We start from the raw sequence: 16,479 nt of genomic DNA, 5'->3' as shown, positions 1-16,479 counted from the left end.
TTTTGAAGCCTCCAATTTAGGAAACTACTTATTTTTGTATCAGGACCCCTCCTTTCTAGGGGGTTTCACACAACCAATGTTTCAAAAAGCGCTAGGCGACACCTAGGCGGTCGGGGGGGTCCAAGCCGCTCAGCACCTAGACGGGCGCCCAGAACCAGGGTGGCTCAGTAAAAAAAAAAATATTTTGGTTTTTCTCTCTCTAAAATAGCCTCTAATAGGTTTTAGGTTCATTTGAAACCTAAAACCCATAATTTTACACCTTTAGTATTAAAAAAAAGACCCAAAATGACCCAAAAATGGCCTCAATGAGCGGCATTTCTACCCCTGGACGGGGCTCAGGCTCTGAGCAGCTGCCCAGGCAGCCGCTTAGGCGGGTTCAGGCAGCCGCCTAGGAGGGTTCCAGGGCGCCTAGGCGAGTTCAAGCAGCCGCCTAGGCGGGTTCCCGGGCGCCTAGGAGGGTTCCTGGGCGCCTAGGCGGGTGCCTGAGGATACCGCCTAATTTGGCCGCCTAGGCCTGGGCGATGTGCCTAGGCCTTCTGAACTGCCTTGGCGGCCGCCCAGGCGCCCGGCGGTCCGCGTTTTGAAACACTGCACGTAACATAAAGATTGCATGTAAAATGGACAACTGGAGAGAAAGGATATCTTGTTTGAAAATGGGGCTCATCCTTGCCAATAATAGTTTCTCTCCTCCACTATAAAGCTCTTCTGCTCTTACAACATGGCTCGCACTCTCACACAACACATCAGACTTGCTCATTGTGCTTCTATATACTGCCCTCGCTGCTAAATGTGGTGCAATATAACTCATCCAGTAACCAAGCACCCTAGAGTCAATCAAGACCCCAAGGAACCAATTGACGTGATGCAACAGTCTACATGAACAAATTTTAACTTTCCTAGATAAATTAGTAAAAATTAGTGTTTAAAAAAGCGCTAGGCCTAGGCGACCGGGGGGGTCCAGGCCGCCCAACGCCTAGGCGGGCACCCAAAACCTGGGCGGCCCAGTAAAAAGAAAAATGTTTGTAAGAATCTAAGTCAAATAGTATAACTATATAACACATAATCCATATTTCCATGAATGAGGAGCATTTAGAACATCCATAATCCATATTTTCATACCATGCTAGAACCATACAAGCACACACAAAAGAATTAGATAGTAGAAACTAGAAAATAAAAAAAAATATACAAAAAATATACAGTCTAAGACTCAATAGTCAACACCAAGAGTCAAGTGTCTTCATTCTTCAATCATTATCATCATCATCATCAGAAGCAGTAGGGTAAGCCTCATCATATGCATCAGATTCGAGGCCATCATCATCAGAGTCATCTCTTTCTTTAACATAACGCTCGTCCTCCTCTGGTTTTCTGAATCTGCCTATCCCTCATCTTACTCTATGCAAATGAGGCCCTAGGAATCTTGCTTGCTCTACCTGGTGCCTCTTCACCCTTTTCTTTCTTTTTGTGCTTTCCTGAACTCAAATATTGTATAATCTCTTCCCTGATAGTCTCAGGAACATTTTTACATGGGGCAACATCCCCCTTAATAGGCAAGGTGTTTCTTGAACCGGTAAATACCCCCATTAGTATCCTTTCCATAATAATTACACCTAATACAATTTTGGTCATTTGGATTTAGGTTATGGCCATACTTCCAACCGGGATCACCATTTTTAGAAGAACCTGGAGAAGATATTTCCATAGAACAAGGCTCATTTTCTTCCTTTTCTAGTTCTACTAAATTCAAATATTGTCTAATCTCATCCCGAATAGGTTAAATAACGTTTTTACAAGAAGCAACATTCCCTTTAATACCAACAAGGTCTTTCTTGAATCGATTAATACCCTCATTGGTATCCTTTTCACAAAAATTACAACCTTACACAACTTTTATTATTTAGTTTCGGGTTATAACCATACTTCTAACCCCGATCACCTCTTCTAGCAAAACAAGAAATAGAACTATCCAAATGATAAGGAATTTGCTCCTGTTTGTGTTTGACTGAATTTATATATTGGTTAATCTCCTCTTTGATAGCGTCAGAAATATTTTTCCAAGGTGCAACATTCCCCCTAATAACGACAAGATGTTCTTAAATCGGTTTATGCCCCTTTTGTATTCTTTCTACATTAATTGCATCTTATGCAATTTTTATCCAAAGGATTCGGGTTATATCCATATTTCCAATCCAGATCACCACTTCGACTAGATCCTGAAGAAGACATCTCAAAATAATGGGTGATGTTTGGATCCATTTCTCGTAACTTTGAGAAACACTTTGATCCACTAAAAATCACAAAATCGTTTTTTTTTTTTGAGGTTTCTCTTTCTCTAAAATGGGGTCTAGTGGTTTTAGGTTTAAATGAACCTAAAACACACCTTTAAAAACATTTTTTTCCAAAAAACCCACTCAACAAAAGGCATTTCCACCCCTAGGCGAGGCACAGGCCCTGGGCACCCAGGGATCTCCTGCCCGATTTGGCCGCCTAGGCCTGCGCGATGCGCCCAGGCCTTCTGGACCACCTAGGCAGCCGCTCATGCACTAGGCGGTCCACTTTTTAAATCACTGGTAAAAATTTTAGATGATTACTTCCTTAGAATTTATCTTAACATTCTATCTAGAGGATTTTGTGATTGCTTTATAGCAGTCTAGACAACCTTCATAATTCCTTTGATTTCAACCTCAACATGGACCTACCTTACAGATGCTGATGTTTTGTACATAGATTAAAGACGAAACAAAAGCATAAGAAAAATAAAAGAATACCCTAAGATATGCTTGATGCCTCATTTACAAAACTATGCTCAAGTAACAAGCAAAACTCAGCAAGAGAAACAAACTTAAAAATTGCCCAGACTCACCCTCTAGGACTTTGTATACCCTCTAGGACCCATCAGAGTGTCTCAACTTGACAGGTACGACACTAACGGAAAGAAAAACATATTGGAGCTATCAATATTATTCAACAACAACGTAGACATTTGTGACGGGACAGCTGACATATACCATCAAATACCTTACTGTTGCGCTAAATGCCATTGACAATAATGGAGTGAACGATAGAAGCACATAGCACAACCAAAGGCAATATCAAATTCCAAGAACTTGAGTAGGTCTGTGTCTATCCAAAATAGTAGTACAAGAAGCATAGCAAGACCCCTGGAGCAGATCTACAAAAAACAAATAAGTCAAGAAAGGAACAAAGAAGGAGAAGCCCTGATTTAAGAGAAGCCAAGGTACATCCAGAATGCTAGATGCCTAGCCAAAAGCAGATTCCAAGTATGAAACAATGCTCAGAGCAGGAGTGTGTGGCTTGGCTCTCAATAGCTCTAATAAAACTCACATCACATGGAATATTTAATGTGAGCTGCAACAAGGCCATGATTGCCAGTTCTATCACAAACACATCATTAGAACATAAATGAATGAAGGAAAGGAATAGATATTTATGATTAAAAGAAATAGAAAGAAGAAAGATCTAGCTGGAGAAAGGTAGCTGCTACTACAGTTGAAGTCTTTCTGCAAATCTTATGATCTCTAAAGGAACAGAGATTACTATGGAACTTTTTTTAGCGTAACCTTTTTCTTTTGGGCTTGGGCCTAGCACATTGAGACACATGTACAGAAAATTTTGAGTAATAGAAAAGTTCAAGTCAACATTCAAGAAAGAAAACGAATATTCTGGAATTCTCTCAGGAAGAGCACAGTCTGGTGACACAATAACTGAACACAAATATAATTCAACAATTCATGTCAAAGGAGACAAAACTTAAAACCCATTAGCATGAAATAAATGAACTGTCTTTTTTCCCGGCGTGATGGTTGAGGAGGAACTATTGGGGATCATAATGGGAAACGTGTAGCTGCCTTCTTTGATCATTTTGGAGAAACTACAAATAATGCAGCTGAGTTACGAGCTTTGAACAGGGGAGCGCAAATGGTGCAACAAATTAACCTAGGAGCATTGAGATTGAAAGTGACTCTAAACTTGTGGTGAGCTCAATGCAGAATTTTGTGAGAGTTCCATGGAGATACCATATTTTACTTCACAATCGTATTTGGTGACTTTGAGATTGCTAGTGGAGTTTCAAACACATTTGTCATGAGGATAATCACGTCCCAGATTTATTGGCCAAAAGAGGTGCAATGGCCTCAACTACCACAGTTTGGTGAATAAGACCACCAAATTATTTCTCTTCTTTTTCCTTCAGATGTCACGAATATTCACCATCAAAGGGATATCCCTTTGTACTTAATGTATTTTAGTTTTATATCAATGAAAATGGGTAGGGGACAGAATTTCTCTGTGATTTACACCAAAAAAAAAACAGATGGGTGATGACAACTTTTTTAATACATGGCTGTCTTTTCTTCATATATCAAACCATACATAGCATTTTGAAATCAAAATGCCATACATATGGGGATCACAATTTTTACCTCCAACTCTCATTACATTCAATGAATATGGAGAGTTGCAATTATTTTACCCTTTTGGGTTACAATACAAATGCAAGCATTTAGTCCAATTGTTTCAGCATTTGTGAGTTTTCCATTTCTCATGCTCTCTCCCCTCAATTCCAAAAAAATCCTCCCACACCAAATCGGTAGTTGAATAATTCTAGAGACTATTTATTTTGAGGAATATTCTAGAGACTATTTATTCCAAAAAAAAAATATTAAAGAAGTTGCATTCAGCAACTAAAGACTTGTTTCATTCACAACACAAAGGGAAGTAAAAATGGCCTCTCGAAACATCCATTTCAGTGAATAACAGAGAATGCAAAAGCAACACCAATAAGGTACAGTAGCAATTATTGAATTCAGCTGTAAAACGAGAGGCCCATTGCCAATTAACTAGCTGCAGAGAAAAAAAAAAAAATCAAAGCCATAAATAAGAAAAACCATGAAGCCGACCTGCCCATGCAACAGCAAGCGAAGCAATGGAACTACCAACAGTGAAAACCACCCTATGCCTCTCAAAAACATCCTAAAACCCGGAAAATAAAACGGATGGTTATATATATCAAGCACTAAACATCAAAAAGTCAATGAGTAGGGAAAAACATGGAAGAGAGAGAGAAACCCTAACGATCAATACCTTGGTAGAGAGATAAGTGTCCTGCACTGAATACCAAGAATTAGAAGCTTTTTTCCTCAAGGTGGGCAGAGCCAAGGATCCCAGAATTGCCGTCCCTGATCTTCTGAGACGCTGCATATTGTCTGTAAATTACCACCTGTTCTTTCCCTCGCGTTCAAATGCATGCCTCCAAAAACCAGGTATTTTGAGAGCGCAGAAGGCGCTCTGTAGACTCCAGAGAGTCGTAAAACTCCGTAAAAATTGTGAAAAGTTTTCGACTTTTAATGGCGGCAAGCGGGGAGAGTACGCGGCCGCGGACCAAACATAGACTTGCGTCAAAAGAATCGTTTTGGTGAGTCCGCAGCTACGGTGCCGTCTCTTCTCGCATTCATTTTCACGAGATTTTTAATTTTCTATGTTAAATAAGGAAAATTTATTTTTGTACACCTAGATTTTCTAAAATGATGTATCTTCTAATACATTGGATCCAATTGATCATTTTTTACGCATGTGTTTTGCTCAAACAAAAACTAAAAAGTCAATTCTATATGTCTATTAAACCTCTCTCTATACCTTTATTTCTTTTCTCTCTATAACATCTCTATATACGACTCTCCCCATTCTCTCTATAGCATCTCTATATACGACTCTCCCCATGGAGCCGAGAGACACATTATAGAGAGAGAAATAAAGACATATAGAGAAAAATTTAGTAGACAGATATAAATGTCTTTTTAGTTTTTGTTTGGGTAAAATATGAGCAGTCAAAATGGGTAAATTAGTTCAAGGGATTAAAAAATATATTTTTAAAGAACCGCCAAAATGTTTTAAAAACCTTAGGTTCATAGGAAATGGTATGCGAAAACAGGATATACGGAGATATTTTCCTAATAATAATCTCAATTGCCATAGTTATGAATATCTTAAAAGGCTTGGTTTGTATAAGGTTGAAGCTCTAAACAACCTAAGTAAGGTGCACCTTTAAATAGTATCGAAATATATTGTTTCAGTATTAGAAATCTTTGACATGAAATCCATTTTTTCGCATGTCTATACATATTAAGGTTGAGATGAATGATTGAGGATTTTTGGACATCGAACAACCTCTTCTAGTGAAATTTTGAGGTGTGCCTTAGTTTTATTGTTTAGAGCCTTGCCCTTAGATAAATTTTTTCCTATCTTAAAATATAGGGATTGTATACAATGAGATCGTTTACCTTTGAGACAAGGAGGTCAGAATTGCTTACAACCATTCGATGTGAAATTTGATAGCTTAGGTGTGTCACAAAGTTTGAGAAAATTTCTTTTGAAGTTTGAGCTTAGTCAATAGAATAAATGCAGCCATCTAATTTGACATCCAATGGTCAAGATCAATTGTGATCACCTTATACTAAAAGTAAACGGTCTCGTTGTATACGTTTCTTAAAATATATGTTTTAAATATTAAAATAGTTGATTTTGAACTCTAGGACACGTGCCCCTCTCTAATCGGGTTCTAGATAGTTATGCCAATTGATATTCTACCCCCAAATTTGGGGGATGTAACGTCTTCAACCCATATATTAAGCTCAATGAAAAGATTTTTTAATTGTGCCCTCTATGCATATGAAAAAAATAATGTATTGAAATTGAATAAACTCCATCCCATTTTTAGATGACAAGATCTAATTGTTAGAAAACTCAAATGTTAATTTTTATTTTTATTTTCACATTGAAAAAATCTTTCCAAATAGGTCTTTTGGCCGAGGGAGTAGAAGTAAACTATACTCTTGAGGGAGCATAGTATAAATACTCAACAGCAGGATTTTAAGAGATAAAAAGGGAGACATGAGGAACACAAAAGGGTTTTGTTACAGTACACGACTTTGCGGTGTAGACTCTTCAAGTCCACGACATTTTTTTACTAAAAAATAGTCAAATTAAATACATTTAAATAAGATTGATTTACGTAAGGCCCCTAAAAAAGTTAGAAAAATACGAGATGCTTTGTTTATACCCGTACATCACAAAGAAGGTCCGTCAACGCGTGGTTTTTTTATTTTTTAAAAAATGCCCCTCTGTCTGAGGGTAGCATTCTCATATTGAATTTGAATTATTATTCTTTTTAGTTTTTTCTTTAGCAATGCAGTGCTTAGGCAATCCGACGTTAGACTCTTCATACCAATCTTTCACTTTTTAAAAAAAAAACTTCAGTTTTAGGAGGGTTCGAAGTCCCCATCTTCGGATTGCTCTTTATTTATTGAAAAAATAGCTGCTCGAGAATGAGAACCTCATTCTCAGACCGCTCCTTCTCTCCATCGTCATTGCAAGGAGGAAACACACGCTTTGATAAAGATTGTAACACTACCTGCAGACATGCAATGGATGAAATACCTTTCATATTTCTAGGGAAACTTTTCATTTACCATGGAACAATGTAATGATTTAAAATTGAAAATATGCCTGCCTAACACTTGGCACCTAGAAAACCACATGGGTAATTATATTTATTTCACCTATTGTACTTTTCGAGTGTTTTGGTGATGGTAGGTGTAACAATCCTAAAATTTCAAAAAAAAAAAAAAAAGGGGGAGAAATGATGCTTTTAATAGGTGATGGTCTGATTGAGTATGATGGTCCTTGGGGACCATCACTATTTTCAAAACTTTTACTTTGGTTTAACTTTTGCTTTGCCTGCTTTTGCCTCCTGCTGCTTGCAGCTGGCAACGTCCTTTAGCGGACGTGGTTTTCGTACGATAAAAGCAGACTTTTAACGCGACACCTCAAGTATGAGGTAGAGCGTAATAAAATAATATAATAATACGTTATAAGAATTTAAATAGGGGATGTGAGCACTCCCACCCTAAAACAAAATTTTTAGATCTCTCTCTCTGGTCGAAACACAGTGAACTTCTCTCTCGAACCGAATTTTTTTATCGGAAGCTCCCTCTCAAATAATTGTGGGTAAGTGACATCGTCTTCCTGAAAAATAGTTTATTGCTAATAAATAGTGATATTTCCGTCTAGGATCTTTATTTTATAAGTTTTGTGTGTAAGTGACATCGTCTTCTTGAAAAATAGTCTGTTTTTAATAAATAGTGATATTTTCGTTCAGGATATTTATTTTATAAGTTTTGTGTGTAAGTGACATCGTCTTTCTGAAAAATAGTCTGTTTTTAATAAATAGTGATATTTCCGTCCAGGATCTTTATTTTATAAGTTTTGTGTGTAAGTGACCCCATTGTCTCGAAAAATAATCCATTCTTTTTAAAAATGAAATGAAATAATTATTTCTGCTCATTATCATGAATTTTAGGCATGATAAATTTTATGCGCACGTGACCCCATTATCTTGAAAAATAATCTTTTTAATAAAAATTGTGATATTTTATCTATGTTAGAAATTTTGAATGCTGTAAATTAGAAAAATAAAATTATTTATTTTTCTTGTCTATTGTTAGAAATAAATGTGATATTTCTGCTTTTAGTAAAATTGTGATATTTCTTTCTACTGTTTTGAATATTTAGACATTGTAAAATTCATGTGCAAATGACTGCCTTATTATTTAAAAAAATTGACATTTTTGTAATTGATTATAGTATTGTTGTGAAATGTTTATTTGTAGATTGATATCCCATAAATTGTGATAATTCTGTATTCTTGAATTTTTATAAGAATTTTTCTATACATATTAAATTGGCAGTTATGCCAGAATGCCTTTACAAACTGCTACCTTGCTAAATTTGAGCCCACAATATTTGATTGGTTATTTTTGAAATGTTATAGAGAGTGATTGTTATTAATGGTCTAAGTGAGATTCATATTAATGGTTTCAGTGATATGTTGAGTACATGATATTGCTGCTTTCGAATGTTTAAAGAGATTTAGAAATAATTTAAGTATGCAAGTGGACTCATCTGGTTTGCCGGTGAGGTATAAGTGGACCTATCTGGGATGCCAGTAGGGATTAAGTGGACTCATCCGGTACGCCGGTGAGGTATAAGTGGACCTGCAGGGATTAAGTGGACCTATCTGGGACGCCGATAGGGATTAAGTGGACCCATCAGGAAGCTGATGGGGTATATAGGTGACCTACTTGGGACGCCAGTAGGGTATTTTGTGAAATTCTTTGAATTATGTACTGCCGTTAAAAGTGTTATAAGCATTTCAATTACTCGGATTATACTTAAATTATGCATTTATTGAAAGTGAAACTGCTGATGCATTTCTGTTAATAGATCTCATTTTAGAAAATATTGATATCTTTCAATCATGATTATTTTTAGGATTATGATGATCACTTACTGAGTAGCCAAACTCATCAAACTATGGTAAACATTTTTTTCAGGATAACTACGGATTCATTTTGAGTGCTAGTCAAGATCAACCTTGGAAGATACTGTTGTTGTGCTAGCTTTCTTCATTTACTATGTAAGACCTCGCCACTGTGAATTTGTCCTATCAATAGATGTATATATGTTTTGTCCGTCACATCTCAGGAATAATAGTATTGTGAATTCTTGGGGTGTGACAGTAGGTGTACAAGAGAGTCCAAGTTGATTATCGATCCAAGGAGCGGTCTGATGTTAACATTTTCATACCACTATTTTCCCCAAATGATAACGAGTGGCCCGAAGTTCCCATTCTCATAATGTTATTTTTTCAAATAATGAGCAATCCGAAGATGGTGACCTCATCTGCTGTTTTTTGTTTAAAAAGAGAGAAAGATCAGTCAGAAGATTTTAACTTTGGACCACCTGAGCATTGCCCCTAAAACTTAAGGCATTGCCCTACTAAAGAAACAAGTGCAAAAATAAAAAATAAAACTTCGATCAGACGATGCCATTATCAGACTGAGGGGCATTTTTGTAAAAATAATAAAAATAAAAATAAAAAATATGTGTTGACCGACCTTCTTTATATATAAGGGTATAAATGGAGCATTTCGTATTTTTTAAATTTTTTAAGGGGCCGTACGTAAATCACTCTTTAAATAATAAGTGTTTACAATGCAAATTTTAGAGATTTTCAATTGAGAATCTCCTCAATCTGAGCGCAAACTGGTTAACTAAAAATAATAGATTCGTGGGGAATCAGTCAAATTATAACCTCCAAGTTAATCTATTTGAGTGAACAGATCTTCTCTTAGATCATAGGCAGGAAAGACTTGATCTCTTCACTAAAATACGTAGGAGAATGCAATTAAAATCAAGATCTAACTAATAATTATTAAATAAGAATAAAAGAGAAACTTACATGTCCGCACCAGTTGGCCCGGGACACCCGAAGCTTGAAGCTTCGCTGTATTAGGACTGCGACTGTGTTTACCTCATATGTCCCCTTCGTTGTCTTTAGAATTGACCAAGCCTTAGCTTTGGTTGAAATATGACTACTAGGTTTCTAAGTCAGATTTGTCCTCGATCTAATATTTAGAGGCTGACATATGGGTTTTGTTAATAGAATTCATTGTTCTTCCCTCTTTTAAAATTTCTTAGTATCTCACTTCATTCATTAATGCCTAAACTAACTAGAGCCTAAGTGACTTCAGTGTTGAGATTTGGGTGATTAGGGTTTTGGAGATAAAATAACCCCAAAACGTGTAAATCGCATATTAAGGTTTTTAGTTCATTTTTTAATGTTCATTTCTCTTATTTGATTGTGATTAAAAATGGGATTCGGAGGAATAAAGTTTTGGGGATAAAATAACCCCAAAATGTTTGTCTTTTTATGATGCACAGTTCCTTTGATGTACGAAGTTTTGAGTTCGGTTTTTAGGGGGGGAAGTTTCGTTTGAATATATGGTTTTAACTGTTCATAGGGCCTCTTGTGATTTTGGGAGATAAAAGCAGTGTCGGATCATTAACATGGAGATTACATAAAGCATCCTTTTCCATATGGATGTGGTTTGTATAGAGCCGAGGCTCTAAACAATCAAAGTAAAACACACATTCAAATAATATTGAGAAATGTGATTTTTATACTGAAAATCTTTGTGATAGCCTTAAAATATATTTTCATCTTTAATTATAAAATTTAAAGCTTCAAAAATAGTGTAGATCAAGCATATCTATAAAAATTTGAAAATCTTGAAAATTTATAGTCCAAAAATGCATTACAAGATGCACTATTTCTAAAACTTGAAATCCATTTTTTTTCTCATGTCCATGCATCTTGATGTTGAGATGATCAATTGGAGTGTATTTGGGCATTAAAACAACCTCTTCTAGTAAAATTTTGTGGTACTCTCTAATTTAATTGTTTAGAGCCTCGGCTCTATATAAATTTTATCCTTTCCATATTTCATTTTTTTTTTTTTCTAAATACCCAATCTTTTTGAACCTTTAAAATTTATAAGAACTGAACTGTAATTTGTCAGCATGATATCTAGCTCAAATTCTAGTAAATGATCATGTATAAATCATACTTAACCAAAAAAACGAAAAGAAAAGAAAATCATGTATAAATCATGTGGTTGTTCCTTTATCATGTCATTCTTATGTTCAATTTGTTGTTTAAAAGACCCATATTTATTATGAGCGTGTGAAGATGCAATTCCCATCTCTCTGTATCGTATTTGTGTATATATGTGTTTAAGTGGTGGGCGAGTACCAGTTAATATCCACCTTCTTAATATATATATATATATTTCTATGATATCCACACCTTCTCATTCTTTTTATCTCTACAAATCTCTATTTTTTTTTGTTACATGCCATATTTTTTTATTTTATTTTCTTTACCATACCGAGTATATATATATTGACTTCCATTCTAAGTATCTTCTCTTCTTTTCTTTCTCCCTAAAGCCTCTGAGATGTTGCCTATATTTCCTCATCCAGATTTTCATGCACAAGGTTATTTTCATATCTAATTGTTGTAAATGCAAGTCATGTAAAGCAACTGTAGTAATAACAAATCGAACAAAACTATTTTTTTTACTAGTTAGATTTTATTGAAATTTGTGCCTTCTTTTAAGTAATATCCCTTCATGAATCATGCTTTATAATTTTTCTCTGCCTTCATCATTGCACCCTTCTTTGATCCCCAAAATAACTATATATTGAAAATAACCATATATAAAATAATTAAATTTCGTGACTGGTAAATTGTATATGATTATACTTTGAAATTATTATTCGTCTCTTTATATATTGTGATGATTTTAAGTTAAGGTGAGATTGGTGCACTTAAGTGTATACGTCATTTACTTTAGTATGGATGTTATCAACATATCATGACATGCATTTCAGAGCCTACGACACATGAAGATGAATTGTTGTACATGAAAAATGACCAACTTTGAATATCAGTTGTTGTTGGCTTGGAGAGACAGAAAATTTATATTAATGAGGGTTTTAGCACCATTAAAAATTGCCCCTTATAGCTGAGCAAGAGGATTTGGTTCAAAAAATGGGGCTATGGCCTCTTGTTCAGTACACTAACATAGCGGTGATAGAGAGATGGCGCCTAGAGGAATTCACTACACTGTCTGCGACATGTTGGTGAGATAATGCCAACCTTAAAAATGTGTACATCAATGCTATGGCATAATCAGAAAAAAAATATATAAAAAAACATATACATATAGCATAGTCAGATAATAAGAATAAAACTGAGATCGAATAAAAGCAACCTAAAATCTAGATTTGGGGTCTTTTGCTATAAGATTGCATAACTTAAATCTTTTAGATAAAACAAAAAGGGAAATGCTTCTTTGTGGCCCCAACAATATAAGTTTTATGTGACCCCACTTTTTAGCCGTTCAATCTGAATTAAACAACTACAGCTATTCATACCCCAATGCCATGCCAAACAATGTTTTATTTTTCCTTTTTTTTCTACAAAATATTTTTAGCAAAAATTTTGGATGTCCTATTATATACTTATGGTGAACCTGGGAAAAATAAAAAAAATATATTTTCTATAAAAATAAATTACCAAAATGCCCCTGAAATTTTCAAGGGTGTTCAGGTAATTGTTTATCATTAAAAATATTTTATTATTATTATTATCATATGTACCCCTATCAGATCTATGCATACCCCAAATTTTATTTCAAAATTATTTAGAATAAAAACTAAAATAAAAAACTTTGAGCCATCCGATCAAGATCTGAAGATTAAATGCAATTTGTGACATTGTAACTCAAGCCATCTTAGCCATCTACTTAGATCTAATGGCTAAGACTTAGGGGTCATATATACTATAAATGTGGGTGGGGTCACATAGAAATCCTTACTAAACAAAAAACTCCTTAGTTTTGAGATTTATTTTCTATGACCAACAATACACTCTTGCAGGAGCATAAAATATTTTTGTACTAACAAAGTAAGATAATATGGCGTGATTGAAGCTATCCCCACTACATTCAATCAATAAAAATCTATTAAACCCTAAGTCTATATGAACTCAAATTTTTTTGATAAAATAATAGATTTGCAAAAAGGGAACCCCACCACTATATTTAAGACATTCCCGGTCCTTCTTTCTTCTTAATCAATCAATAAACATTTATTCTCGATTCAATTGAATATTCAACAAGACATAACAATGCATATTTTCAATCATTATCGAATAGAAAAATGAATATTCATAAGTGAACCAAAAACACCCTAAGTCACCGTTTACAAATTTAGGGGTTATTTTATCCCCAAAACCCTAATCCCCCAAAACTCATTTTCCAAAAATAAAATGAAACATACTTGATAATAATGTGTATAAAAAAGTAAAATGTATAGTTTTCAGTTGTTCTTTATTGTCATTGTATATTTGTGTAGCGATGATGTGATCTACATTAAATATGTATTTCTATATAAACCCTTTTAGGGTTTCATTCCTTGTGAATGAGAGTTGATCAAGATAGTTTCTCTCTCTAGACTGTTCTTGAGCTATGCATCTTCTCTAAATCTAACATGATATCAGAGCGCCAAAGATCCGATCATCTCTTCTCTACTGCTACCCATAGATTACTTTTCTTGTGAAGGTCAGTAATCCATTTATGTTTACTTTGCCTAATCATCCATGATTGGAGCAATCATTGATCTCTGAAACTTCAATATGTAAATTTTTTGTTGTAAATTTGCAACTCTTTTGGTGCATATGCATATTTGCAACTCTTTCATGTTCTCAACTCTTTGAAACCCTTTGTTGCATCGCAGTTGCATAAACCCTTCACATTATGCCTCTTCTAGTTTATTCCCTTATAAACCCTACGCTACTAATTTGCAGCCGTCTCATTGTAAATTTCGTTGCAAATAGTTGCGTATACAATTTTTTAGTGAAAGCCAATCACTTGCCTTTGACTTCAAATTGTCATGCAAGCTCTCTCTCTCTCTACAATGCTCCACCGCATGTGATTTGCTTCTTTCGCAGCCAATACCAATTGTTCATGGTTCGTACCTGATGGTCTCATAGAGAAAGAAAGTACGAGATTATTCTCTCGCTTTTTGGCCCTCAAATTTATCTTTCGATATACATCGTCTACTTTTGGAGAGTCATTGGCTCATTAAAAATATTGGTTTCAATCCACTATTCAATGCTCGGAGAAACTGATTGCCTATATATATATATATATATATATAAATAGAAAAAATATGGGATTAGCCCACTAGCTCATATGAATATATGAACCCAACGGCTCAGATTGAATCTGGGCCGATTTGACGATCACAGATATCTGATAGTACTTGAATTTTTATTATTTTTTCTACAACTCCAAACCATTTGAAATTTTACGTGTGTGTTCTCTCACTAAGGGTCACCTAATAAAAATATAAAAAAATGTATTTGTGAAAAAAAAGATCAAAATACCCTCCAAAACTTTCAAGGGTATTTTGGTCAATTTATTTCATGTAAAATATGTTTTTGATATTTTTAGAAGATTCATCTATTTTTCATAAATACGCGCCTAAAATTTCAAGTGATTTCAATTTGTAGAAAAAAAACTAAAATTCAAATACTACTAGACATCCGTGATCGTTAGATTGGCCCAAATTGAATCTGGGACGTTGGGCTCATATGTTCATATGAGCTAGTGGGTTAATCACATCTTTTTCCATATATATATATATATATTGGCCGATTTTTACCCCATCGAGTTTGAGTTGTTTTGGTATTCTAGTAGCTTTGCTTTTGAGTTCTTCTATACTCTTGCATCCTCGTGTACTTCGTGGCAGTCATACCTCTTATTATTATGGAATCAAAGAATAATATCGAGAGTTCTACAATTTCTGTATGTCTTGATGGGAAGAGCTATTATTTGTGGTCTTTCCAAATGAGACTTTTTCTCATGGTACGTAAGTTATAGGGCTATATTGATGGTTATGTTTCCCAGCCTAAGTATGAGAATGGGCGTAGTGATTGGCTTGCTATAGATTGCTCTATTGTGACATGGATTATGAACTTAGTTGAGCCCAAAATTGGACGCAACCTCACGCATCAATCTAGTACTAAAGCAATGTAGGATTATTTACAAAAGATTTATTCTCAAGCCAATATTGCCCATCTGTATACCCTTGAACAAGAGAGCATGAAGACACAACAAGGGCACTCATCAACTCAAGATTATTTTAATACTCTTTCAGGTATATGAAATGAGATGGACTCGATGGAGATAGAGGCACCACTGAAACTATTACTAAAGCATGAAATTGGTCTCGTTTATTTTATTTTCTTATGGAGTTGTGATCGGAGTAGGAAAGCATGAGAGCATAAATCATTCATCGAACTCTCACTCCACCATTAGATGATTGCCTCTCAGATCTCCTTACTAAAGAAACTCTCTTAAGCTCTCTTGGGGTTCGCAAATCCATATCACAATATGTCACTAATGTGGCCTTAGCCATATCCAATTTCCCTAACAAAGATATTAATTGTGTCCAAATGTAATATTACACATGCAAACAAAGAGGCCACACGACCAATTGGTGTAAGAAGCGCATTTTTTGCAATTATTGTAAGAAGTTTGGGCATGTAATAAATGATTATCGAAAATTCCCTCAGGCACGTTGGAAGCCTCTTGTACCTAGTCAAACTCAATGGGTTGCAATCTCCTTCATTCCTAGTCCCCCCCAACATGGAGGATGCCACTTTCAGTCACTCTCATTCTGCCTCCACATCTGTTACCCATGTATCTATGCCAGATATTCGCTCTATTGACTCAACTATACTCCAACAACTTGTTCAGGCTTTGGCTGCCATGGGCTTTTTAGGTAACTCAGATCTTTTATCAAATACTTGGATCATAGACTCAGGAGCATCAAATCACTTGACATGACAACTTTTACATTTATTCTCGATAAAACCCCATTCTGAAAATATGACTTATTTTACTGCTAATGGGTCTCCACTTCGTGTTACCCACTATGGTAATACCAGTGTCCGTGGTCCATCTGGTAACTTCTTAGCATTGAAAG

General features: G+C 35.2%; 1 protein-coding gene across 5 annotated transcripts in view; it reads right to left on the bottom strand.

The window, feature by feature from the left end:
- The window catches only part of LOC18424864 (triacylglycerol lipase-like protein), a 31,184-nt gene extending 25,838 nt beyond the window's left edge, over positions 1 to 5,346 (bottom strand). For 2 of the 5 annotated variants that reach the window (XM_020661815.2, XM_020661816.2), the window contains exons 1-2: positions 5,107 to 5,341; positions 4,923 to 4,995 (exon numbers count right to left, since the gene is read on the bottom strand). In XM_020661815.2, the coding sequence (XP_020517474.1) occupies positions 4,923 to 4,995; positions 5,107 to 5,223 (190 nt within the window). In that variant the 5' untranslated portion in view covers positions 5,224 to 5,341. Of the gene's footprint in view, positions 1 to 4,922; positions 4,996 to 5,106 lie in introns of all 5 variants that reach the window. The other 3 variants (XM_011630867.3, XM_088849813.1, XM_088849814.1) reach the window with 3 other exon arrangements.
- Between the last annotated feature and the right edge of the window lie 11,133 nt (positions 5,347 to 16,479).

This window comes from Amborella trichopoda, chromosome 10, assembly GCF_054954075.1.
Source record: "Amborella trichopoda isolate Santa Cruz 75 chromosome 10, AtrichopodaSantaCruz75HAP2 v2.0, whole genome shotgun sequence".
NCBI lineage: Eukaryota > Viridiplantae > Streptophyta > Magnoliopsida > Amborellales > Amborellaceae > Amborella > Amborella trichopoda.
The sequence above is the reverse complement of the archived record's forward strand: the minus strand, read 5'-3'. Positions and strand labels throughout refer to the sequence as shown.